The sequence below is a fragment of the Bos taurus genome, chromosome 10 (genome assembly GCF_002263795.3).
Source record: "Bos taurus isolate L1 Dominette 01449 registration number 42190680 breed Hereford chromosome 10, ARS-UCD2.0, whole genome shotgun sequence".
In the NCBI taxonomy this organism is placed as follows: domain Eukaryota; kingdom Metazoa; phylum Chordata; class Mammalia; order Artiodactyla; family Bovidae; genus Bos; species Bos taurus.
Window position 1 is genome coordinate 73,871,665 of NC_037337.1, and position 27,831 is coordinate 73,899,495.

A 27,831-nucleotide genomic window follows, 5' to 3' on the forward strand; every position below is an offset into this window, starting at 1 on the left:
ATGACTTGGGGAAATCTCATTTCTCTGAATTTCATCCATTTAGGAGAGATAATAAAACTTACCTCAAAAGGTTAAAATGAGGATTAAGTTAAATTATTTGTGAGATTACTATAAAAGGCTGTATGATGGGACCCATGACTCTTGTGTATTCATGAACTCTTCTCTTAGTGGACTGGCTTGTGAATATTGTGGCTATCAAATTTCAGCTTGTTGACCTCTGTGACACAAACCTCCTCCATTTTAGAAATTATCACTTTGTATTTTAATTGTTTGCACACCTACTTTCACATTGGATTTTACACTGCCTAAAGCAAGGGTTAGATATTTTGAACTTTGAATCCTCAGTTCATTTAGTAAACACTTAAAGTTTGTTGATTAAAGCAGCAGTGGTTCAGTGGTAAAGAATCCCCTTGAGGATACAGGAGACCCTAGTTTGATCCCTGGGTCAGGAACATCCCCTGGAAAAGGAAATGGCAATCCACTCCAGGATTCTTTTCTGGGAAATCCCATGGATAGAGGAACCTGGTGGACTACAGTCCATTGGGTTGCAAAAGGGTCAGACATGACTTGGCAACTAAACAACAACAAAATTAAGCGAAACATGAAGATGGAGCTGTTGTACATCATCCCTCTTCAACTCTATCCTATAGGTGGTATCACAGATCATTTTCTTACCACCATGGAAAAAACAGTGCCCCTCTGCGAAGGACCTTTGTCATTTATATCTTAATATTCTAGGACCATCCTTAGATCATGCTTCATATATTAGTGTCCGAGAGTTCTGTGTTAATTTCATTCCATGTGGGCACAAAAGATCTGTTTATTGTCCTACATGTACTTGACTATTATATTTCTTTGTCACCACCAATCTTCTCAAAGGGATAGCTGAAATTTCTTAATTGAAATTAATCAAATTTTTGAATTATCTTGTATTGTGAATTTTAATATAATAGGTCTTTATTTCATATTGGGATTTAAAACCCTGAACATGACCAGGTAGGCATGAGAGATGTTTTAAGCATCCTTCCATAAAGCAGAATTTTGAATTTTTTTGAGACATTTCAGAGTCCTTCTCCTCCAACATTGTGTCAAGTGGTCATTTAAGAATTACTAATCTCTCTTTTTTGACAGTGGTATTATTCAGCACGACTTGATTTTCTCCCTTCAACAAACAGAATGTGTTCTCAAACCAGTTGAATCTTCAGACATGAAAATGACTCAGCTATTCACCAAAGTTGAATCAGAAGATACAAGCAGTCTCTTTGATAAACTTAAGAAGGAGCCTGATGCTTTAACTTTGCTGGCCCCAGCTGCTGGAGACACAATCATATCTTTAGATTTTGGCAGCAATGGTGGGTCTTTAGTTATTTTGTTAATTGCCTAAACTTTACCATTTGTTGTTGATAATCATTTGGACATTGTGGCCTTGGGCCCTGTGATTTGGAGATGATGCTTCAATATCTTTAGGGCATCTCTCCTTCCCGCTTCTGACTGCTCTCAGCTGCTCTCTTTCTGTACCCTGCTGCCATGTTTTCTGCACAAGTGGGCAGCTATATGCAGCAGCCATAAGTTGAGCTAAAGAATAAATAAGGAGTCGTACCATAATATCACATATTGAAAAAGAAAACTAATTTCAAACTAGGTTAAACTTTAATGAATAAAAGGTATGAGAAGGTTGGAATGCAGGGGTTTTTAGGCTATATAGATTACAGAAGTTGTCAGTAGTGGATTGGTAGGATAACTCAGACTTACAGTTATACCATAGTATCTGCAGACTTTTAGATTAAGTAAAATTTGGTAACATTTTTGTTACTTAAGTCAACTAGACAAACCTTTTGTAAGAGGGGGCATAAATTTCTGTATATGTTAAAATCTAGGTAATCTTTAAATTGATTTTTCCCCTACAGACACAGAGACTGATGACCAACAACTTGAGGAAGTTCCATTGTATAATGATGTAATGCTCCCCTCATCTAATGAGAAATTGCAGAATATAAATTTGGCAATGTCTCCATTACCTGCCTCTGAAACTCCAAAGCCACTTAGAAGTAGTGCTGACCCTGCACTCAACCAAGAAGTTGCATTAAAGTTAGAACCAAATCCAGAGTCACTGGAACTTTCTTTTACCATGCCCCAGATTCAAGATCAGCCAGCTAGTCCTTCTGATGGAAGCACCAGACAAAGTTCACCTGAGGTAGGTGTCATAATATAATTAGAAAAGGATAACTTATAGATTTTAATGTTTGGGGATGTATTTGTAAATTTGAACCACGTGTCATAGTTTTGTTTGTGTGACTTTTAGCACTTTTAAAATTTCTGCAAAAGCTATGCCTACCTTTGACCTCAGTCTCATGTTTCAGGCTCAAAAACAGGAATGTGGGAAGGAGATGCCTTAACATAAGGCAAAAGGTAAAACATACATTGCTCCTCTGTGTATTTAATATCAGCAGGACAATAAAAGTCTTGAATTTAGACATCCACAGAGGGCAATACTGTGTGCTTATGACTGCTCCAAGCCCATTCATATTACCCGTTGAGTTGGAGAATTATCTAGTAGCAAAGGGCTTTGCCCAGTTTAGTACAATTTCCATCACTGTATTGACATTCTGTGTAAGTATTATATGAAAATACCAAGTCTTACCCAGAGTAAAAGCTTTATATTAAATTTAAGTTCTGTCTTGATATTAGTTTTCTCATATACAGAATAAAAACAATCTTTAAGGGCTAGCTAGGCCAAGACTGAAGGTATCAAATAGGGCTCTATATCCCAATCTAGACATACTTGATTTCAGAGCTTCTTATGTCTAAAAACATGCTCATGGACGGGGACTACTCATATTTGAGTATTATGAGTTGATAAATGAGGCTCAAGTAAGCCTTTACAAGTGATACATTATTTTACATTAAATACTTATTCATTCAAACTGGTAAGCTAAAAGTAGGAGATCTGACATGTCATAGCCTTTCAGAGAATGTATCTATTCTCTGGGGGCTCAGTTTTGTCTAGCACAAAAATGTTGGAATCATTTTGTTTTTAATCCAACCAAAATAAATCTAACAAAAATGTTACGATGAGGAAGGCAAAAGTTTATGCTTAGGATATACAGCTATTGTTTTTTGGTTAGAATTCTTGCTGAAAACTAAACTAGTACTACATTCATTAAGGGGAATACAAGTAAAGAACTTCAGTCTGCAGCCCTGTCCCTACTCCAGCCCCCAGATTTGCTGTGTGATTTTTAGGTAGATCACTATAGCAACGTGGCCTCAGTACACAGCTAGATTCCAATGAGTGTATCATCTAGGTATTGGCCAGCTAGGCACCCTTGGGAGTTGAACTATTAGGTGAGTTTTATTCTTTAGAATAAGCAGATAAACACATCTTTTAATTTTATAAATGATGTTATGCACAGTTAGAAATGATTATACGGACAAAATTGTAAGTGTAAGTTCAAAAATTTAATTTCTCACTAGTTAGATAATTTGATAGAAGAGAAGAGTTCTGTTGTGTATTCTCTGAGATCAGGTTTGCAAATTCTAACAACTAGCAAAACATTTATGCAAGCTTCCTCAGAGAAAAGTAAAATATATTAATTCTTTTTACAGCCTAACAGTCCCAGTGAATATTGTTTTGATGTGGATAGTGATATGGTCAATGAATTCAAGTTGGAATTGGTAGAGAAACTTTTTGCTGAAGATACAGAAGCAAAGAATCCATTTTCCACTCAGGTATATAAACTTGTTTATTATATATATTTTCTATTAAAATTTATTCTCAAGTGGCTGTGGGTTTAACTTATTTTTGCTTCATAAGGTATGGCCATTGTAAAAACTCATGTATCTTGTTTTAAAGGACACTGATTTAGACTTGGAGATGTTAGCTCCTTATATCCCAATGGATGATGACTTCCAGTTACGTTCCTTCGATCAGTTGTCACCACTGGAAAACAGTTCTACAAGTCCTCAGAGTGCAAGCACAAATACAGTATTCCAGCCCACTCAAATGCAAGAACCTCCTATAGCCACCGTCACTACCACAGCCACCAGTGATGAATTGAAAACAGTGACAAAAGATGGTATGGAAGACATTAAAATACTGATTGCATTTCCATCTCCTCCCCACGTACCTAAAGAACCTCCTTGTGCCACAACGTCACCATATAGTGATACTGGAAGTCGGACAGCCTCACCCAACAGAGCAGGAAAAGGAGTCATAGAACAGACAGAAAAATCTCATCCAAGAAGCCCTAATGTGTTATCTGTCGCTTTGAGTCAAAGGTATTTATATGTAACATTAAACTTATAGTTTGGTCATTATTCTTAAGGAAATGTGTATGATGGTAAATTATTTTTAAACATAGCAAACTTTTTCATATTTATACTTTAAGGAACATAAAATTGACATAACAAATTCTGAACTTAAGCACTCAAAAAATTGTTTCTAAATTAGCTTATGTATTACTTTATAGTCACATCACTTATCTAAATGTAGGAATAGGAGGTCTTCTAATACCTCTAAAAATAAAATCCAGCCAGTAAGTTCTATAAATGTATAAAAACTGGCCCAGTTTCTTGCAATTGCTTAAATCAGACTAGTTAACTATCCTCTCGGAGCTCTTTTTAAGCTTACCTGAAGAAAAGGTAACACACATCCCAACTTAAGTGTGTGTGTTAGTTGCCCAGTTGTATCCAACTCTTTCCAACCCCATGGACTGGAGCCCACCAGGCTCCTCTGTCCATGGAATTCTCCAGACAAGAATACTAGAGTGGATAGCCATTTCCTTCTCCAGGGGATCTCCCAACCAGGGACCAAACCCACATTGCAGGCAGATTCTTTACCATCTGAGCCACCAGGGAAGCCATTCCAACTTAAAAGTATTAATAATTCTCCATTCCAAATTGAACTTGATGGTCTTCAGTCCTCAGCATTCAATACAGATACTTAATAAGCATTTAAAACTTTTGGATGTATAGTTACAGCTATATTTATACACACACATATATAGACAGATAACTAGTAGATAGATAACTATGTAGTTATATATAACCATATTATAACTACTGCATTTTGTTTTTCCTTTTCATTTGTAGAACACTAGCTATATCACAGATTAAATAGGTTGGTTTTTGGAGGGTGGTTTGTACTAGGCCTTGGTTGCAGCATGTGGGACCTAGAGATCAAACCCATAGAGTTGGAAATGGATATATTGATAAATACATCCATTGGGTGTGCAGAGTCTTAACTCTTAGACCATCAGGGAAGTCCCTAAGTATTAAAATAGGTTTTTAAGAGGTACAATAGGAATCTAAGCATGTTTTATGACATTGCTTCTATGGAGTTAATTTGAGCAAACATATGGACACCACCAAAATTTTAAGTTATAATTTTGGTGTATGATTTGCAATAGGATTTGCTGTATTTTAACTTTGAGGCTATATAGAGAAAACGAGTCAGTGGGGCAGTGTGTGGGGACAGAAACGATTCCTTCTCCACAGTGCCTAGACTGAGATGTTAATAGCAATAGGAAAAAGCACTGCCATAGCCAGAGCTTATGGCTTTTTCTCCTGCCCTGCATCACTACTTTGACCTAGAATGCTAGTAGAGACCTTTTCCCGGAACTTGGAAAAGATCTTGCAACTTTAAATTAACAAAGAAGTATTCTACATTACTTTTCTACTGTATCACCAACCAACTTTGGAGCTCCTCTGGGCAATGACAGTGTTACTAATATTTAACTCAGTACCTAACATGGAGTACTTGCTTTATAAATGGTTATTGGATGAAGAAAAGAATGAACTTAGCAACAGAATTAGCAGTGATCTGTAATTTAGTTACACAGATGAGATTTTTCAGTTTTCTAAATAAGAAAACCAAAGTCCAACAAACATCTAGTCAAATTAACAATTTTTTTTTTCATTAGTTCCAGTACAGTATGCACTAAACACTTTAAGAAATGAATTTACCTTTCAGAACTATATGGAAGCTTTTTCTTTACTACCTCTCTTGGTAATTTGAAAAAATCAAAGTGCTGTATCAAACCAGACAACTTGAAGTTTTAAAGATCGAAAATAACTATTAAAAGTACTACTAAGATGATATTTACATGATAGACTGAGTTATCCTTAATAAAGATAACATGTATATAAAAATTAAAATATGCCTGTCTATATATTGAAGGTTTTATAGAATTTTTTAAGAATGCAAAACAAGACTGCATGTAGGAGAGCAGTTAGAGTAGTACCTCACTTACCCATACGCCATTCTCAACTAGATGAACAGAGCAAGGATCTATTATCATTATGTTGGGGTTCGGGGTAGGGAGCTGGTTCTTGAAAAGACAAAACATATAACAAAATTGATGTACTTGACACATAAAACAGTTCTTTACTGTTTACTATTAATTTTAGTTGCAGATAGTTCAAGTTTGATAACCAGATCAATACTGAGGGCAAAACAGCTTAGTGGGAAGATCACTGGGAAGGAGAGTGGGTATTAGGAGACCTACAGTGTACTTCCATATTTGCAGCTAATTAGGAACAGAGCAAGTTACCTAACAGGCCTCAATTTTTTCATTTATAAAATATGTATTATATACATGTATTATCTTGGGGACTAGAGCAAAGCTAAAATGAACTAATTAAGATGCAGTGTTTTATAAACAGTGAAAGCATTATTCGAATGTGAAACTGATGTTGTATTACAGTAGTCCCAAGAATATGTATGTACTAGGTGGAATGAAAGGCCACTATTTAACTCTTTAACATCAATTTAGTTCTGTTCACTTCTGTTTTATAAATAGGGTAATGAATAGTTTAGGAAATTTTGTTTTAAAAAATAAGCTCTGACTTTTAGGGCAATAAACTTTAGTATAATCAGGAAAACTTATGTATAACATTATATCCCTTAATGTTGGAAAATAGGCATAATATATTTTGTTTAAAAAGCTAACGGGATATTTTTAAAATAAATAAAACAACCATATTTTTTATTAAAAAATTGTTTGCAGAACTACTGCTCCTGAGGAAGAACTAAATCCAAAGATACTAGCTTTGCAGAATGCTCAGAGAAAGCGAAAAATTGAACATGATGGTTCACTTTTTCAAGCAGTAGGAATTGTAAGTGTGACAGCATGTTTGCTTTTCTATTCTAGCTGATGTGCTATTTCTGAGTTAGATATATAGGTAACTCCTTGTATCTTCCAAATATTAATGGTACATTCTCAGAAGTTACACATTGGTTTCTTTCACTTTGTACATGTTCTTTCTTAAAAGTACAAACATTTAAAGAATACAGTCTCAAAAAATTCCAAACACTAGAGATGTATTTAGAGTAAGTATAGTTCTCCCCTCATTCCACACCCAGTATCATTACCAAGTCTCTTTCTCTTCCCTTTTGGTTACTTTTCCTTCTTACCCACAGAACACAGTCAGTGCTAGTATAAGCCATACCGATATTTTCAGACCAAATTAACTGGAAAGCATTTTTACATTGTTGTCATATGAGTGGCAAATGAATTCATCACAGCAGCATTAAAAAATAGAATTTAAATAACTGAGAGCAGTCTTTAAGAATCCTGCCTATGTATTGTTAGCAAATTTATACTGATTTCAAAGTCCGTGATTTAAAAAAAAAATTCAACATAGTAAAATTGAAATAATTTTACTGTTTTCAGGGAACATTATTACAGCAACCAGATGATCGTGCAACTACCACATCACTTTCTTGGAAACGTGTAAAAGGATGCAAATCTAGTGAACAAAATGGAATGGAGCAAAAGACAATTATTTTAATACCCTCTGGTTAGTTTACTCTTTCTTCCATTAAATATCACAAAGAGAATTAAAGTATATGAAACTTTTATTTAGGAGCTTTACTCCAAGTGAGAGGGATTTCCATTCCTTACCAGGATTAAAAAGTAAGGTTGCATTTTATTTGATCACTAATAGTTTCCAGATGGAACTCTGAATTATCTTCTTTGATCTGTGTCTGTGTGCTATCAATAATGAATAGAAGCTGAAACTTGTATATTTTAATGCCTTTTTCTAAATTGGTTTAAATCACTCCTCTGCACCTTCAAGGTTCTTTTATTTTATTTTATTTTTTTTCAAGGTTCTTTTAAACAGTTGTGACATAGCACCAGTAATGCTTGTTTGCACTTTCTTGATTACATAATTGTAGTTTTGCCTAACAGACTAAAAACCCTTCTAGAGCTAACTGGCCTTATTCTCCCCAATACCTAGTGTATAGTTGCTGTTTAATAATATTCATTGATTAGATGAATGAATACTTAGATATATATCTCTTTGTTTTTCAGATTTAGCATGTAGACTGCTGGGGCAATCAATGGATGAGAGTGGACTACCACAGCTGACCAGTTATGATTGTGAAGTTAATGCTCCTATACAAGGCAGCAGAAACCTACTGCAGGGTGAAGAATTACTCAGAGCTTTGGATCAAGTTAACTGAGCTTTTTCATAATCTCATTCCTTTTTTTGGACACTGGTGGCTCATTACCTAAAGCAGTCTATTTATATTTTCTATATCTAATTTTAGAAGCCTGGCTACAAATACTGCACAAACTCGGTTAGTTCAATTTTGATCCCCTTTCTACTTAATTTACATTAATGCTCTTTTTTAGTATGTTCTTTAATGCCAGATCACACACAGCACATTTTCATAGTTCTTCGGTATTTAAACCATTGCATTGCAGTAGCATCATTTTTAAAATGCACCTTTTTATTTATTTATTTTGGGCTAGGGAGTTTGTCCCTTATCGAATTATTTTTAATAAGATGCCAATATAATTTTTTTAAGAAGGCTGTAACCTTTCATCATGATGAGTTTAAAAAATTTTTACTCAGTTTTTTCACATTTTACATAAACAATAATGATTTGCCAGCAGTACATGGTAGCCGCAATTGCACAATATATTTTCTTAAAAAAATACCAGCAGTTACTCATGCAATATATTCTGCATTTATAAAACTAGTTTTTAAGAAGAAATTTTTTTTGGCCTATGAAATTATTAAACCTGGAACATGACATTGTTAATCATATAATAATGATTCTTAAATGCTTGTATGATTTATTATTTAAATGGGTAAAGCCATTTACATGATATAGAAAGATATACATATATCTGGAAGGTATGTGGCATTTATTTGGATAAAATTCTCAATTCAGAGAAATGATTTGATGTTTCTGTAGTCACTTTGCCAGCTCAAAAGAAGACAATACCCTATCTGTAGTTGTGGAAGTTTATGCTAATATTGTGTAATTGATATTAAACCTAAATGTTCTGCCCACCCTGTTGGTATAAAGGTATTTTGAGCAGATTGTGAACAACAAAAAAAAATCATGCTTTGTTAGCAAAATTGCCTAGTAATGTTAATTTGCTCAAAATTTGATGTTTGGTTTTATGCACTTTGTCGCTATTAACATCCTTCTGTTTTCATATAGATTTCAATAATTGAGTAATTTTAGAAGCATTATTTTAGAAATATATAGTTGTCACAGTAAACATCTTGTTTTTCTATGTGCATTGTACAAATTTTTCATTCCTTTTGCTCTTTGTGGTTGGATCTTCTAACACTAACTGTATTGTTTTGTTACATCAAATAAACATCTTCTGTGGACCAGGCCCACTTTGACCAGCTTTTATGTTAAAATAATATTTGTTTCAACACATCCAACTCATAAAATTGTTTACCGACAGTTTAAGTATTTTATATTACATTATTCTTGCTATTTCTACATTTACCCTATTGCCATCACTTTAATTTATACTGTGTCCCTAACTGTAATGTTAAATAATAACAAACCATAATATCCCACTGTAAAAAATATGCTTTTAGAAAACTGTCATTTATGAATTTATGGATCTTTAATTTATTAAAGTAAAACAAAATTTTAATGTTTAATATGAATGGGATGAATGAAACAAATCCTTAACATTATAGTTACATAATTTTGTAGGGGTTAGAAGTTCTTTGTAAGATTTCCAATCTATTTTCACTCACAGATGAAGCTATTTAGACCTTGAGTGATAAAGGATTTGTCCAAGCCTTAAGGGTAATAAATGGCAGACCAAAGATTTAAACTTAGGTCTTCTGACTCTTAATATGAAACCAGAAAAACCTTGCTTTGTTTCTGCGTTAATGATACTGTATGTTTTAAAATTCTTTAATAGCTTTATATTCATTTTCCATTTAAAAAATAGCATTTTTTTTATTGTAAAAGTAATACATTCTCACTTAAAATTTTAAAACTCAGCACAAAAAGATATAACAAACAGTGAATCCTTTCTCCTAAAATTAACAACAGATTATTTTTATGGATAAAGTAAATACATACAGAGCCTTAGGCCCAGTATACTGAGGTTACAGGAACAACCTGAATAAAATTAAGCCACAGACCTTAAGTGTCTGTTTTTAATCTTAGAATGAAGAAAATGTGATTACAATTACATGAAAGTTTGGGAACAAATGTTTACTAAGACTCATATTTCACTGTAAATACTATGAACCAAAGTGCTTCTGAATTTAATTACAGATAGTACTGGAGGTGGTATTTTAGAATAAAGTAGTTGCTTAATATTCCCAGTTGAAATTAAAAAATTCTCATTTTGGTAGCAAATTAAGCTGAAATCGAGAAGTTTATCATTTTCAAGTATTAGTAACGGTCAGATCTGTAATGACCAAGAGTAGGAAAATGACTTTTGGGAGCAAGGGTTTAGATGAGAAAGCCACTTTAAAGGACAGTGCAGCTGGAAGAAAACAAGTATCCACCCCTCTCATTCAGAAAACAAGCCCCCTGGAGTGCTTGAAGCTGTTTTAAATAGCAGAACCAGTCCTTCCTCCAGCAGTGTACCAGCCTCTTTGAGACCATCACAAATGTCTTTATAATGTCTTCATCCAAATACAGCCCTACCCCAGCAACCATAGATAGACCTGTAATGTCTCCCTTCCTTATGCATGGCTATAGTTTCCCCTTCTCTGATGCTGTCGTGACTGAACGACCATAGTGTTATTTTCACATCTGAAGAAAGTATGGCAAAGGAGTTTGGTGTATTTTGTTCACTTGTTCTAAGTTTCACTGTTCACTTTGAAACTGAAAGAGTTCCACAGAGATTCTACCACTGCTGCGTACAAATTTTAGATTAAGAGTTAAAATGAACCTAATGTCTGTTAGTACTCTGTGCTAAGCTTTTTGCATGTTATCTCACAATCTTCCAAAAAACCCTATGAATAGGACCTGTATTTCATTTTGTAGATGACAAAAGTCTTGGAGAGGTAGCCTAAGATTCAGAGCCTCTGAGCTGGTGGAGTGCTAGCCAGTCCAGTAAAACCCTACTCCTCTCCCAATTAACTGTTTAAATGGCAAATATCAATAGAAAGCAATAGGGATGTAGGGAACTGAGGGTGGTAATGCAATCACAGAGGACATCGAGGGGATGTTCTGTAAGAGGAATGGCAAGACAAATGGAAATGAATAAAAGTGTTCTGGTGCTATTTAGTGAGTTTTGAGTTTGAACTAGAGATTCAGGTGTCTGCTTATGGTGACATTAACTCACAGGTAAATGAGGTGGTTTATGAAAAGCACAGTGATAGACTATAAAAGGCCACATGAATATATGGTATGGTTTTGTCAGCGCTATTTGATTTAAAGGCATGCTAGACACATTTATTTTCTTTAAGCTTGTGTTAACCTCACAACTACCATTTCTAAATTTGGATTTCTCCTTACAATCTTTAAAATACAAAAAAAAAAAAAAAAAGTTACAGGGTTTGCTGAAACCTAAGCATTCTAAAATTCACATTTCTAATGTAGCAACGTCAAAAACAAGTTGCAACGAATACAAAAAAAAATTTAACGGGGTTTGATTAAATAAAACCTTTGCAAACATGTTAGCTAAAACCAACAAAAGTGTAAAGAAAAAAATGTTACTCGGGTGTTTTTTTAAGTCTGTTACTAACCACTTCGCTCGTATTTCATCCCTTTAAATAGCGCTGAACCTGTTGTCCCAGATCATTTTACAGACAATTAGTTCAATCTGTAGGATCTGAAATAAAATAGTCTCCTTGTAAGACAAAAGCCATACTTTACCACTACCTCCTATGAACACCTTCTGGAGCTTTGTTGTGTTCACACCTTTCCGAGGTTTGGACATAATTTTTATTCTTACCTGTAGTGGACGGTTTTATCCAAGACGCTGCTCAGACACCCGATCTCCTTGTACTATTTAATTTCTTTTATTCCCTTTTCTTGGCTCCATTCCCGGACGGAGAGGAAAGACAGGTGCCTGAGAGCGGCAGTGATCAGACCCTCAGTGGGGAAAATAGCTAGGATGCGGAAGGGACCGGCTACCCCTTCTGTTTCTAGCGCCCTAGTGCCTACATGATAAGGATGTGAAACGTGAGCCGCCCAAAGAAACTTCCCCAAACCCCGCCCACCGCCCTGCAGGCCACGCCCCAGTACGTGCTGGGGCGCAGCACCGCAGCCCTGGCCCCTCCCCGGGACTGGGGGCCAGCGCGAGGCAGCAGGAGCGGCGCGTGGAGCCGCTGCCCCAGGCTCCCGCCTACGTGTGGGAGAGCATGTGGAGGCACTGCCCCGCCCGGCCTTGGGAAGCACGCGCGCGGGCGGGTGATCGCGGGGAGGCGCTTGGCGCGAGGGCTCCGCGTTGCTTGTTGTCTTCCGAGACTCGTCGGATTTTGCTGCCCGCCCTTCCTCAAACTTGGTCGCTTTGGATGTTGGGGTTGCGGAAGGAGAGGGGTAGAAGGTGGCCGAGAGATCTGAAGGACTGAGACAGGAATTGTTGCTCTAGTTAGAACTGTCTTCTGAACTCTGAAGCAGATAGATGCTTTGGAGTGTGATCCTCCACTCCAAATACCGAGAAAATCCACCAGAGAAATACCGAGGGGTTGCCTAAAAGATTGAGTAGCTATGTAAGATTTTTTAAAAATTACTCATCTACTAATAACTGGTCAAAAATAGAGTTGTGTGTTTATTTCAAGATATTAGCCTTAAAGGCACTCAGAGACTTCGTTTATTTTAAATTAAGCATTTGAGATATGCCTGATTAATAGAAACTTTAGCTTCCCCAGGTGGGTTTTTATTGTTGGTTTGGTTTTTTTTGCCTGTCCTGTTTTTTGAATTTGTTGTGTGACTGCACCCTGAGAATCCTTTGGGAGAAGATAATCTTTTTGGACAGAAGGGTAGTGAGTTTACGCAAAGTGGAAAAGCTCGGAGCCTTAAATTGAATCTGTAATTAGTTTATGATTACGCAGTCTGTTGTAAAGTGCGGGGCGAGGTATTGTTTAGAATAAATTACCCTCTGTATATCCGCAGCAGACTACGTTTTATGTTTTCTTCAGGAAAATTCATTATTTGTGTTTTCTCAAATAGAATTCCCTAAAAAGTAGGACATTAAACATTCTCTTATTTGACATGTAAAAAAATGGGGCTGAGTTGTTGTGAATATTTTTTCCTAATAAAACCTGATGTGTAGCCTCAGTCTCTGTGTGTGTTTAATTAGAGAAGTGCCCTTCAGGGAGAGTGCTACAACCCTTTTCATCTTATGGATGTTCAATCACTGTAAACTGGTGATTCTTTCACAGAGGAGAGCAAACTGGAGGTCTGGGAGAGTGATATGCTTTAATGTTTATCACGAAAGCATTTTTTAAAATTGCATATGTAGCCTGACAAGTAGGCTAGAATACTGTCAAGTCAAATATTCTTTAGGGATCTTTGGAATATTAAAACATTAAGAAACACTATTTTATGTAGAGATCTTTTCCATATATTTCTGGACAATATTACTGGCTCTTTGAAAAAAAATTTTTTTCAATGCTTCCACACAGAACTGCTTATGATTACTTGAACAGGACTACTGGACAAGTTTTGGGGTAAGCCTTTATAAACTTGCCTGACTGCCCAACCTGCAGGTAGACTATTTAAAGCAAAAACTTAACTGAGATAAAATTAGAGACAATCACCAATTAGAGAGGAGCGTGGAGAGTCTGGGTAGGTGGTTTGCCTCTTTCTAGGCAAATTCAGCTGCTAATATTTTTTGGCCCTATGAACATCACCTTAAGCCCTTGCTTCTGATTATTTTTCAGCCTTCTGTGATCATTTATGTATGTCTTTTCTCCCCTATTAGACTGAGTTCCTTCAGAGCAAGGTTCCCATCTGATTCATCTTTGATTGTTCCTAAAACTTTCCACTTTGCTTGCACAAGGACAACACACACATGATTGAGGGTGGGAGAGGATCTCGTGTGACACAGACCAGAGAAGAAATGACCAGAAGAATGGGGGAAACAGGGCCATTTTCTAGCTGTTCCAGTAAAATCTATTTATTCAAAGAAAAGTTTCTGAGGCTTGAGTGAGTCCAAGGTGTTTGCTATGTTTTGTGTGTTTGTGGCACCTCAAAATTCATATGTTGAAATCTAACCTCCAAGATCATAGCTCAGTATTGAGAGGTGGGGACTTTGGGAGGTGATTAGGTTTTCAGGATGAGACCTTAATGGGATTTGTGCCCTTGTTAAAAGAGGCTCCAGAGAGTTCCATTGCTCCTTTGGCTTTGTGAGGAAAATGCACTTTAAGACCAGAACTAGACACCAAGTTTCTGAGGTGATTTGGCTGAAATGAGAATGCTTATTATTGAAAAGCAGAGACATTACTTTACCAACAAAGGTCCATCTAGTCAAGGTTATAGTTTTTCCAGTGGTCGTGTATGGACGTGAGAGTTGGACTGTGAAGAAGGCTGAGCGCCGAAGAGTTGATGCTTTTGAACTGTGGTGTTGGAGAAGACTCTTGAGAGTCCCTTGGACTGCAAGGAGATCCAACCAGTCCATTCTGAAGGAGATCAGCCCTGGGATTTCTTTGGAAGGAATGATGCTAAAGCTGAAACTCCAGTACTTTGGCCACCTCATGTGAAGAGTTGACTCATTGGAAAAGACTGTGATGCTGGGAGGGATTGGGGGCAGGAGGAGAAGGGGATGACAGAGGATGAGATGGCCGGATGGCATCACTGACTTGATGGACATGAGTCTGAGTGAACTCCAGGAGTTGGTGATGGACAGGGAGGCCCGGCGTGCTGCGATTCATGGGGTCACAAAGAGTCGGACACGACTGGGCGACTGAACTGAACTGAACTGATTCACTGATAGTAAAGTATAAATCTTGATAAGTTTTACATTTGCACTCTTTATCATCTAATAATTCCTCTCAGATATATATACTCCACACTCCTGCAACATATAAGTAGAAATCCATATTAAACCAACAAAAATAAGGGGTACCCAGTGAAACTGTATTTAAGATGAACAATGAATAATTCTTTTAGTTGGCCTCAAATTCAAATTTAATTTGGTCTCGTGTATTTTATCTGGCAATCCTACAAATAAGACAGGAAAAAGTGTTCATAAAACATGGTTTATAACAGCAATATCTGGAACCCACCTAAATTTTCATTGAGGAAATAATAAACTATATTCACACAGTGGAATATTAGGAAATAATGAAAATAAATGAATTACAGCTATGAGAAATAATATAAATGAATCTCAGAAACACTATTAAAAAGCAATTCAAAGACTATGTATTAGAAATTGCAACACCATTATAAAGTTCAAAATCAACCACAAGTAAACAATATATTGTTTAGAGATCTGAACACATGATAAAATATTTACAAGAGAATGAGAAACAAAATAAGGTAGTTGTTATTAAAGTAATGGCAGAGGCAGGAGAATAGAGGAGGAAAGGTGTTGGTCACGTTCCAGTTCCTATACATGTAGAAGGTACACAGGTATTCATATACCTGCTGTGCGTCTTATTCAGACATGTTACATAAGTTTTTCTATAATGTGTATTACATACCTTTTTTAAAAAAAAGATGAATGATAAGGAAAGTTACAGAGAGCCCTTATACTTTTAGGATAACTCTCCAAAAGCATAAGAATAGCATGACTTGTAATCACAGAAATAGTGAAAGATACAAAATATTACTTGATAGCCAGTTCCTGAGAGATGCTAGAAGGTGGAATGTACAAAGAAGACAGATTCAGCCATGGTGCTGGAGAAGACTCTAGAGAGTCCCTTGGACACCAAGGAGATCAAACCAGTTAATCCTAAAAGAAATAAACTCTTGAATACTCATTGGAAGGCCTGATGCTGAAGCTGAAGCTCCAATACTTTGGCCACCAGACTCCCAACAGCTGACTCATTGGAAAAGATCCTGATGCTGGAAAAGATGGAGGAGAAGCGGGGAAGTGGGGGGCGGGCCGACAGAGGATGAGATGGTTGGATGGCATCACCAACTCAATGGACATGAGCTTCAGCAAACTCTGGGAGATAATAAAGGACAGGGAAACCTGGCAGTAATGCAGTCCACGGGGTCAAAAAAAAAAAAAAAAAGACACGACTTAGCGACAGAACACAACAAAATCAGATACAGTACTTTTTGCTAAGTAATGTGCTAGACTGTGGTGGTGGTGGTGGTGGTAGTGGGTATATTTACAAGAGCTTCTCAAGAGTGAAGGGTGTTAAGGCTACAACCAGAGAGCCACACATTAAGCACGGGTATTATAGCCTACAAGAGAGTAAGTCCAGTTTGCGTGGGTTTGTGCTCAGTCACTTCAGTCATGTCTGACTCTGCGACCCTATGGATTATAGCCCGCCAGGCTCCTCAGTCCATGGGCTTCTCCAGGCAAGAATACTGGAGTGGGTTGCCATGCCCGCCTCTGAAGTCCAGTCTACTTCTCAGTAAACCCTCTTTGGATCCTATTTCTACGTGGCAGTGGTTGAGGTTGGGAGATGTTCCTTTTTAGGTGTAAAAGTTGACTTCTCACCCTAGGATCACTTTATTTATTTATTTTTTGCAAGAGTCTGCACTGCGCTTAGTCACTCAGTCGTGTCCGACTCTTGCGACCCCCATAGACTGCAGCCTGTCAGGCTCTTCTGTCCATGGGATTCTTCAGGCAAGAATACCGGAGTGGGTTGCGATTTCCTTCTCCCCTAGGATCACTTTAAAGGGGAGAGATGGTAAGTGTAATAATGATTGGTAGAAAGTATAATACAGACCTAAATTCCTTCTTTGGCTCACAGGTCCCCTGAGAAGTAAACTTATTTACTGAAATTAATCACGCCCACGTTACTTCCCCAAGAGATCTGAGGTCCTGAGGCAAACGGTTACGCAGGCGCAGAACACACCGCGAAAGCTTGGGTAGATCCGGCTGGAGGTGGAGTTGAAACGGCCGGAAACGCGTCACGGAGGGCGTGTGCGTCAGGTCGTAGGAGGTGGGGCTCAGAGCCTCGTTTCCTCGGCTACCACCGGCAGCTACCCTGAGCCTGGCGTGCTTGCTTTGCAGACATGGGGACTCCTTCAGGTTTGAAGGACGACTGCGAGGCACTGCTCAGCCGCTTCCAGGAGATGGATAGCGTGCGCTTCGAGGACTTCGCTGAGCTCTGGAGAAGTATGAAGTTCGGAACCATCTTCTGGTGGGTGTTTCTTATCCCGCCTATCTCTGTGCTCAGGGGCGGTGTAACAAGTTTCTTTCTTCCCTTTCTCTTTGCGGCACCTGGGAAGGGCTGAGGAAAGTGGCAGTCTGAACACTGCCTTCGTCTCTTCTGGGCCGTCATCTATGCTTGGCTACGCGTTTTCCCTGGCCGATTTCGTTGGCTTGGGTTTCATCCATCCATTTTGGGGCCTCCTCCCAGATAACGTATACCTCTACCTGGCCGCCCTTCTGAACTCTTCTACCTCCACTACCCTGATCGAGATCACCGTCGCGTGCCCTCCCTCTAGTCTTGTTTTCTTAGAACTCCATGTTTGAAAACAAACACACAAGCAAAGACAAAACCCTGCATGATTGAATTCATTTTTCATACAACCGCTGAACTTGTAAAGTGCAGATTTGATCATGTCACGGCCTACCATACCACCCTTAAGGGTTTCCGTTGCCTCTGAGTACAGCTCAAATTCCCTAACAAGGTTGGCAACACTCTTCGTGGCTGGCCTTTGCCCAGCGTTGCAGCTTTATTTACCAGCCCACTCCATGGCTCTCTACATGCGTTTCCTCAGTCTGGACCTTTACCCCAACTGCCTTTGCCTGGCTACCTTATTCTTCATTCAGGGTTAAGCTCTTGTGACAGTTCCTCAGGGAAAGATTCCTTAGCCCTTCTGGACTAAATAAAGTGTTCATGCTCTTTTTCTTGTAGCACTTTGTGCTTATTTTATCTCTTGACTTAATCACATTTTAACTGTGTAGTTCAGAAGGCAGTATAGTGTAGTGGTGAGAAGCATGGATTATGGAGCCCCACTCCCTGATTGTGGTCAGAGTCCTCTACTGACTGTGGTAATAACTGCACTCTTAAGTGCTCAAGAAATATTCCGTATTATTATTTTAAAATTTCTTTCCACTAGACTTAGCTCTGTGAGGACAATGACTGGATGGATCTAGTATCCCATTAGAATACTTAAAATATTTAAAAGGCTAAATTAATAAAATGAATGAGTCTTTGTGACTATAACTCTTATGTTCTGCTGAATAAAATGTGAACATTCTCTTTTTTTCTCCTTGTTGCTGTAAAATAACTACCTGTGTAGTTTGTCCATTGAAGGGGATGGAGAATGGAGAACTGTTTGTTGTACAATTAATGAAAGGAGAGGAACTCTTTTTTTTTTTTTTTTACTGGTACTAAATGTAATGCATTTATAGCTGTATGTAATCCAAAGAACAACTCTGAGATCAGTAATTATCCTTGTTTTATAGATGAGGAAATAGAGATTTTAAAAGGTTAAGTAATTTTTCCATGATCACACAACTGGTAGGTGGTACAGCAGGTATTGAAACCAGTTTGTCTGACTGTTTCTGAAACCCATGATCTTTTTCACTGTAGCCCTCTTGGGAAAAGTGGTGGTTTAGAAAAATTTTGCTATGGTTGCCCCAACTTCTAATTTAATGAAGAAGAAACTAAAATGAGAAAACAAGTAGAGATTATTTAAGGAGTGGTGGATTTTCTTTAGAAATTGCTTTGGTTGCCAGTACTGTAATAGGTAGTTTTCATTCTTGTTCAGTTCAGTCGCTCAGTTGTGTCCGACTCTTCGCGACCTCATGAATCGCAGCACGCCAGGCCTCCCTGTCCATCACCAACTCCCGGAGTTCACTCAGACTCACGTCCATCGAGTCAGTGATGCCATCCGGCCATCTCATCCTCTGTTGTCCCCTTCTCCTCCTGCCCCCAATCCCTCCCAGCATCACAGTCTTTTCCAATGAGTCAACTCTTCGCATGAGGTGGCCAAAGTACTGGAGTTTCAGCTTCAGCATCATTCCTTCCAAAGAAATCCCAGGGCTGATCTCCTTCAGAATGGACTGGTTGGATCTCCTTGCAGTCCAAGGGACTTTCAAGAGTCTTTTCCAACACCACAGTTCAAAAGCATCAATTCTAAAGTGCTCAGCCTTCTTCACAGTCCAACTCTCACATCCATAGATGACCACAGGAAAAACCATAGCCTTGACTAGATGGACCTTTGTTGACAAAGTAATGTCTCTGCTTTTGAATATGCTATCTAGGTTGGTCATAACTTCCCTTCCAAGGAATAAGTGTATTATGGCCACAGTCACCATCTGCAGTGATTTTGGAGCCCCCAAAAATAAAGTCTGACACTGTTTCCACTGTTTCCCCATCTATTTCCCATGAAGTGATGGGACCGGAGGCCATGATCTTTGTTTTCTGAATGTTGAGCTTTAAGCCAGCTTTTTCACTCTCCACTTTCACTTTCATCAAGAGGCTTTTTAGTTCCTCTTCACTTTCTGCCATAAGGGTGGTGTCATCTGCATATCTGAGGTTATTGATATTTCTCCCAGCAATCTTGATTCCAGCTTGTGCTTCTTCCAGTCCAATGTTTCTCATGATGTTCTCTGCATATAAGTTAAATAAGCAGGGTGATAATATACAGCCTTGACGTACTACTTTTCCGATTTGGAACCAGTCTGTTGTTCCATGTCCAGTTCTAACTGTTGCTTCCTGACCTGCATACATGTTTCTCAAGAGGCAGGTCAGGTGGTCTGGTATTCCCATCTCTTTCAGAATTTTCCACAGTTTATTGTGATCCACACGGTCAAAGGCTTTGGCATAGTCAATAAAGCAGAAATAGATGTTTTTCTGGAACTCTCTTGCTTTTTCCATGATCCAGCGGATGTTGGCAATTTGATCTCTGGTTCCTCTGCCTTTTCGAAAACCAGCTTGAACATCAGGAAGTTCACGGTTCACGTATTGCTGAAGCCTGGCTTGGAGAATTTTGAGCATCACTTTACTAGCGTGTGAGATGAGTGCAATTGTGCGGTAGTTTGAGCATTCTTTGGCATTGCCTTTCTTTGGGATTGGAATGAAAACTGACCTTTTCCAGATCTGTGGCCACTGCTGAGTTTTCCAAATTTGCTGGCATATTGAGTGCAGCACTTTCACAGCATCATCTTTCAGGATTTGAAATAGCTCCACTGGAATTCCATCACCTCCACTAGCTTTGTTCGTAGAGATGCTTTCTAAGGCCCACTTGACTTCACATTCCAGGATGTCTGGCTCTAGGTCAGTGATCACACCATGATGATTATCTGGGTCATGAAGATCTTTTTTGTAGTATATTCATTACTTAGAGAGCCCAGGCTTTGGAATATAGTGGAGTCTCCTTTGTTATCCTGCTGTTTACATTGGTGAACTTTTTCCCTGCAGAATTGGGAGGAGGAGGAGGGTTACATTTTGCTGTGGTTCTCCAACTTTTTCACCCAAATGTCTCCAGAACAGATTAGGACCCCCTGAGGCTACTGGGGGAAAACTCTATTATATATTAATATGCACATATATTTTTTAATTGAAGTATAGTTGAGTTGAATTGATGCCTTTGAACTGTGGTATTGGAGAAGACTTGAGAGTCCCTTGGACTGCAAGGTGGTTCAACCAGTCCATCCTAAAGGAAATCAGTCCTGAATGTTCATTGGAAGGACTGATGCTGAAGCTGAAACTCCAATACTTTGGCCACATGATGCAAAGAACTGACTAATTGGGAAAGACCCTGATGCTGGGAAAGATTGAAGGCAGGAAGAGAAGGGGACAACAGAGGATGAGATGGTTGAGTGGCATCACCAACTCGATGGACATGAGCTTGAGCAAGCTCTGGGAGTTGGTGATGGACAGGGAAGCCTGACGTGCTGCAGTCCATGGGGTCACAAGAATCGGACATGACTGAGTGACTGAACTGACTGACTGATAGTTGAGTTACAGCATTTGCAGTGTAGTGATTCCACAGTCAAATGCATTACAAGTGATCAACCAGAAGTTCAGTGACCATCTGGCACTATACAAAATTATTGAAGTATTATTTTTATTGGCTTTATTCCTTATGCTGTATATTATATCCAGTGACTTACTTGTTTTACAACTGGAAGTTTGTATCTTTTAATCCCCTTCACCTATTTTGCCCATCCATCTATCCTCTTCCCCTCTGACATCCATCACCCTGCTCTCTGTTTATATGTTTCAGTTTTGTTTCTTGGTTTTTTAGATTCCACACATAAGTGAGATTATGCAGAACTTATCTTTGTCTGACTTATTTCACTTAGCATAATACCCTTTAGTTCAATTTATTTTGTCAAAATGCTCCTGATCTTTGTATTTTATTCTGTAACATCACCATGGTTATTTTAATATATTACATATTTAAAATTCTTAAACCAGTAGTTAGTTGTAACCCTGGTCCTTTTGCTCCCAATTCAGCAGTAAAGTTGATGCTTTTGGAAGATGTGTCAAGAGTATCTAGGGCCTCACTGTAAGAAACACAGCAGAAAATTAGGTCTTTATCCTTGAATCATGAAAGGATCAGGTGTGGAATGCCTGTCCACTTTCTAGCAGCTGCTATTTAAACAAGTGTAAATCTCTTCTGTTATTTTTTTTCACAGTCATAATATAGGTTCTTTCTGTTTTCTAGTGGTAGAATGAGAAATTTAGAAAAGAACACGTTTACAAAAGAAGCTTTGACTTTGGCTTGGCGATACTTTTTACCTCCATATACCTTCCAGATCAGAGTTGGTGCTTTGTATCTGCTATATGGATTATATAACATGCAACTGTGTCAACCAAAACAAAAGGTAATATTTGTGAATTGTTTTCCTCCAGCTGAAATATGAAACAGGTGCAGTATTTTCATAGCCAACTGATTTTAAAGAGAAATACCAGTGTTTCAAAATTATAATACATTTGTGAAAAAAGATTTGCATTTATTAACAATTTTTTTATTCCTCTTGTTTGTAGATTAGAGTTGCCCTGAAGGATTGGGATGAAATTTTAAAATTTCAGCAAGATTTGATAAATGCACAACATTTTGATGCAGCTTATATTTTTAGGAAGCTACGACTAGACAGAGCATTTCACTTTACAGCAATGCCTAAATTGGTATGTTATCTGAAAGAGATTGGTTTTCAAAATGAGAAATTCTGTTTCATTGTCCGTAAAGTTCCTCAGTCTCCAGAAAGTGGAAAGAGTATTATATAATTTCCAATACTTGAGAAAAGGCTTCTTGGACTTCCCTGGTGGTCCAGTGGTTAAGACTCTGTGCTTCCAATTCAGGGGCCATGTGTTCAATCCCAGGTCTTGGTCAGGGAACTAAGATCTCGACATGCTATGTGGTATGGCCAAAAAAAAGAAAAGAAAAAAGATTTCTTAAAGTAGGAAAAAAATATTGGGAATTCCCTGGTGATCCAGTGGTTAGGACTCCTATCACTGCTGAGAGCCTGGGTTCATTCCCTGGTCAGGAAACTAAGATCCTACAAGCTGTGTATCATGGCCAAAAAAAGAAAAGAGGAAAAAATGCCTTCTGCTTACTTTTTTTTGAAAGCAAAATTCAGTCTCTCCTAATAATGCAGTGTTTCTGAATGTTGTCCATTAAGTAGATGGTTAGAAGAAGAAGTTAGTTGGGTATCTGCTTTGCTTATGCCTGTATTCAGACATCAAAGAGGCTACTGAAAGAGAACTAAGGGATTTTAATTCCAGTTAGAGAAAAGTTGAAACTTCCTTTAATATATATTTCTTCAGTCTTGTGACACTTTCAGATGCTAGACTGAAAGAGCATTTTAATCAAAAGATTCTAGTTCTGTCAGTTGGCAAATCATGTAACTTCTCTGAATTTGTAAGCATGTGGCCTGGCATCTTAAGGGTTATTTCAAAAGTTGTTTAACAGTCTTTGAAAAATATTTTCTCCAGAGTAAGTATGTACTTACTAAATATGTACTTATTTAGTAAGTACATACTTAGAGCTGGGGTTTTTTTTTTGGTTCATATTTACTTATAGATGATTTTTATTATTGGCTTACTTACTTATTTCAGTATTTAAAATATATCTTTTAAAACATCTATTTTAAAAGACATTATTATTTAGCTGTCATACAGAATGAAGAAAAAAATGCAACGAGCTGAAATTACTGAAGAATTTAAGGACCCAAATGATCGTGTATTGAAACTTATCACTTCTGATGTATTAGAGGTAAATTTGCTTTTATGTTCTTAAAATTTTTTAAAAACTGTTTTGTTGTTAACTATATATTGAGTTTATACCTTCATCTACTGGATACTGAAAATTTTTCTAATCATAGAATGCTGTTACCTTCTCTCAAGTGTCAGGAATACTATACCCTAAATATATCAAAATTTCTGGAATAAATTTTGAAAGAGTGAGAAATAGATGTAAAAGACTGGACTTGGACTAGGGATATTGGGATTCAAATACTGAAACTACCATTTGTATTTGACTTTAGATATATTATGAAACAAGAATTTAGTGACTTTATTTTTTTTTAACAATGTATGTTCATTTCCTAAGTTCCTTTTTACAACGCTTGAGTAAAAGCCCACTATTATAAAACAAGAATTTAGTGACTTTATTTTTTTAAAACAATATATATGTTTTAACATGAATATATATATGTTTTAACATGAATATATATGTTCATTTCCTAAATTCCTTTTTAACAATGCTTGAGTAAAAACCCACTATTGAAAAGTTTATTTTGATAAAACAAAAATTTGAAGTCAAGAATAATGGATAAGAGTTAGAGTCTTAAAAAAACAGCTTTTCAATCTAATGTATTTCAGTATTTTGAGATGTGCAGTATTCAGGAAAATCTTTTGCATTGATAAATAGTTACAGAGAGTTTTACCTGAGTGGGAAAGTTGCCCCGAGGTTAAAACAAAACCCCACTAAAGGGTTGCAGCCTTCTAATTAGTGATCCGTTCCTTATTTTTAAAGAATAGATTCCTATGTACATAGAAAATGTGTGGAGTTAGTGTGAGCAGGTGGGGGCCTTGTTGTGTTTTTTCATTCCTTTGAGCCTTAGTTTCCTCCTCTTTAATATTATGATTGCAACCCTTATTTCATCCACTTGTAAGAGTTGAGACTAGATTATTCCTGAAGAGTGCTGAGTGTGGCCTATGGCACATAGTAGATGCTTAGTAAATGTTACTACTTCCCCCCTCATCCCTGTTCAGTCTTTTCCTACATAAGGAGTGGAAAGGGGATCAGATCTGTGATTTGCTCAACTGTTTCTCTGTGTCCTAGATGCCACCATGTGCTCATAGCTTCAGCTGTCAGGTTGATTGATTTTTCAAAGCACTCTGGGTCTGCTCTGTATACCGACTTCAGTTTTGAGCAAGAATTGTTAATCAGGGGTCCATGAATAGTCTTGAGAAGGTCCATGGATCCTTTTCCCCCTCTAAATTGTATATAAATTTTTCATATGTATGGACACTTGGTGAGGATGAGGTAGTCTATCCTCAGATTGACAAAGGTGTTCATCTACCCAGAATGTTAAGAATTACACAGAAGGAAATTATTTACTAAGTATCTAAAGACTGGACTGTGGTGTAGTGCAGGAGCTATACAAGATGTTTTCTGTATATTATCAATATTTTACTCCTCAATGACATCCCTGCAAAACAGGTGCTTTAAACAAATTTTATTTAATTTTTTTCTTTCTTCTTTTTTTTTTTTTTTACAGAAGATGTTTTATCCCTGGTTAAAAGCTAAGGAAACTGAGGCATGGAGACATTAAGTTAGGAAGCAGTGGAGCTAAGGTTCTGTAGCATTGCCTGTTGGACAGCAAAGACCTTGTCTGAGCTGGGACTGGGGTTGGAAAGGTATCCTTTGCAGATGTCTAGTGAAGTATGACAAGAATTAAGATCTTTGCAGCAGCAGCAGTGAAGTATGACAAGAATTAAGATCTTTGCCCTCTAGCAGCTGAGCAGGAAAGAAGTGGGAGAAGGTCATGTATAAAAATAAAGATAGGAAAAAAACTTTGCATAATAGAGGGAATTTGTGTTTTATCTTTTGGGGAGAGGGGAATCATTTAAAAGTTTTAGGGATTGGAGAAAATTAGAGTATATATTTAGGTTTGGGGTAAGGAGCCATTAGAAAGAGATTTTGTGTAGAAAAGAAGCTATGAGGTCCCTTCTGTGGAGGAGGTGGTGGGTCAGTGACCAAGAGCCCGGTAGAGAGATTCCTTTGGGCTGGAGAAGGTACTTTTTCCTTGGAAACCTGAGGGAAGGAAGTGGAAATGGACTCATAACTGTGAAGAAGAGAAGCAGAAAGCAAACAGACCCAATAGCCTTAACTTTAAGAGGGGGCTTCCTGCTGGAACAGAGAATTGAGAAAGTTTGGAGTACCATGAAGAATGAAAGATTTGGGGAGACCAGAAAGGATTTGCCAAGAAGTACTGGTGTGAATTATAAAGAGAGAGGCAGAGGTTGTTTTTGAACAGCAAGACGTTGTTCTTATTAGTATTCTCTTAATGAAAAAAAGATGATTTGAACCCAGTTGGTTGTAATTTTTGATTGTTGACTAATTTGGTGATAGAGCCTTAATTTTTTTCAATATGCCTTCTTAAACTTTTTTTTTTTTTATTCATTTGAAGCTCTTTAATTAAAGGTTCCTCTGTTATATAATTGTATATGTGAGCAAGCAGATAATGGGAAGTTTTAGAGAACAGAGCTGGGGTGATGCATAAAGCCATATTCTTTTGTGCTTGGAGAGGAGGGTCAGAAGGACCCTTTTCATGGAAGCCTTTAGGAATGGAGAAGACTGTGACGCCATCCTGACTTTATCTAGCATTTTTGGCTTGCCACAGATTTGCTTTGAAGGCCTTTTCCTTCTGTGCTTATGTTGGCTCTATTTTTCCTGTTCTGCATAGTCTATTACCCATTTTCACTGATAATCCCTAAATTGAATACTTTTCTATTTTCTTTCTCCTCCTGCGAATGCTCTTAAGTCTTCATGTCAGCGTATTTGAATTCTGATTATGATTCTCAGTTATCTGATTAAGGAGGTTTAATAAAACTAGAGAATAGAATATTGAATCAAAATAGCTGATTTTTTAAAAAATTCAGGCATAATACATAATATTGTGTTTCAGGTATATAACATAATGATTCAATATTTATATATATGGTCAATCACCACAGTAAGTTTAGTTAACATCCATCACCATACATGATTACAGTTTTTTAAAGCATCTGATTAATTCCAACTCTGTTACTTAAATATGCCCTTTAGCAAGTCATTCCACTTTTGAATCTATTTTCTTCATTTATAAAATTATAATAATGGCATTACATGTTGCGTATTCACTGTGTGCCAGGAACTATGCTGAAGGTTTTTTGTATGTTTTTTCACTAATTATAATAGTCCTGCAGAGGAGGTAGTGTTTTCCCAGTTTTAAAAGCAAGGAAACTGAGGCTTAGAGAAATTAAGTAATTTACATAGCATAAGGTACAGACACTGGATTTGAATGTCCAAATGTATAAAGCTCCAAAGCCCTACACTACCTTTTATTTCTTCATCCTTTGATTTTTGTATAGTGTTTTACATTTACAGACTACTTCCACTTGTATAAGCTCACTTTATATATCTACATTGTGTTTGTCCAAACGTGGAACATGATTGCGACTGAGGGATTTGTTCAAGGTCACAATCTAGCAAGTGACAGGTCTCAGGCCCCAAGCTAGTTGTCTTTGTCCTGTATTGTAGTGCATGCAAAATAATGGGAATACAGCACAGTGTACCATGTAAAATGTTAGGGGCTGCCCATGTCAGCACACTGTTCCTCATTGAAGATCCCGCATATGTAAGCACTCAGCACTCCTCAGCATTTTTGCATTCCTTGAACAGATGTTGATCAAGTCCATAAAAATCTCCTAGAAATGCATTGACTAGCCTAGCTTGGGAGTGACTCAGAGGACGTGGTAACAATCGGTGAGGGATGGTTCTCTGCTGGTCTTGGAGCCGAGTGTCAGTGCTGGTTTTATGTGAGTTTTAAGTCTGCCTGCCATAGGCTGTCTCTCTGTTTACCCTGTAGACCTGCCCATTTGTCTGGAGGTTTCTTGAGTAGGAAGGTCTAACTAATAACTATGCCTCAAATGGTGTCATAAGTCACTATTTCATTTAATCTTGAATCTTATCACTTAAGTAATGAAGAAACTTATGGAGATAGACACAAGAGCTTTGAGATTTCTGAAATCACATCTCTGTGGAGGATTGGGTGAGAGTCATGAGATACGAATTCCCAGCTGAATATAAAGAATTGTGTAAATATCCTTTATGTGACAATATGAAATAAAAATATGATCTTAATTATTAGGGGTAATATTTAAAGATATGCTGTACTACAAATAAGTTTTGTTACATCCAGGAACTCAGTCCTATATTAATTAGACTTTCCGCATCATCTCTCCATATATTGTATATTAATTAATGTTCATTAATTATAATGATTCCATATTTCTGGAAAG

The 27,831-nt window shown here is 37.4% G+C and overlaps 2 protein-coding genes and 1 long non-coding RNA gene across 5 annotated transcripts in view; 2 read left to right on the forward strand and 1 right to left on the reverse strand.

Moving 5' to 3' along the window:
* The window catches only part of HIF1A (hypoxia inducible factor 1 subunit alpha), a 44,856-nt gene extending 35,218 nt beyond the window's left edge, over positions 1–9,638 (forward strand). For 2 of the 3 annotated variants that reach the window (XM_024997270.2, XM_024997269.2), the window contains exons 9-15: positions 1,132–1,352; positions 1,908–2,194; positions 3,604–3,726; positions 3,851–4,275; positions 7,005–7,113; positions 7,671–7,797; positions 8,313–9,638. In XM_024997270.2, coding sequence (XP_024853038.1) covers positions 1,132–1,352; positions 1,908–2,194; positions 3,604–3,726; positions 3,851–4,275; positions 7,005–7,113; positions 7,671–7,797; positions 8,313–8,464 — 1,444 coding nt within the window. In that variant the 3' untranslated portion in view covers positions 8,465–9,638. The remainder of the gene's footprint in view (positions 1–1,131; positions 1,353–1,907; positions 2,195–3,603; positions 3,727–3,850; positions 4,276–7,004; positions 7,114–7,670; positions 7,798–8,312) is intronic. The other variant, NM_174339.3, reaches the window with a different exon arrangement.
* LOC107132877 (uncharacterized) overlaps positions 1–12,399 on the reverse strand; it is a 29,223-nt gene extending 16,824 nt beyond the window's left edge. The window contains exon 1 of the long non-coding RNA XR_001501236.3: positions 12,183–12,399. This is a non-coding gene — a long non-coding RNA (uncharacterized lncRNA). The remainder of the gene's footprint in view (positions 1–12,182) is intronic.
* Positions 12,400–17,308: 4,909 nt separating this feature from the next.
* Positions 17,309–27,831, forward strand: part of SNAPC1 (small nuclear RNA activating complex polypeptide 1) — a 29,597-nt gene continuing 19,074 nt past the window's right edge. The window contains exons 1-4 of the mRNA NM_001101244.2: positions 17,309–17,499; positions 21,986–22,145; positions 22,309–22,449; positions 23,432–23,536. Coding sequence (NP_001094714.1) covers positions 17,372–17,499; positions 21,986–22,145; positions 22,309–22,449; positions 23,432–23,536 — 534 coding nt within the window. The 5' untranslated portion in view covers positions 17,309–17,371. The remainder of the gene's footprint in view (positions 17,500–21,985; positions 22,146–22,308; positions 22,450–23,431; positions 23,537–27,831) is intronic.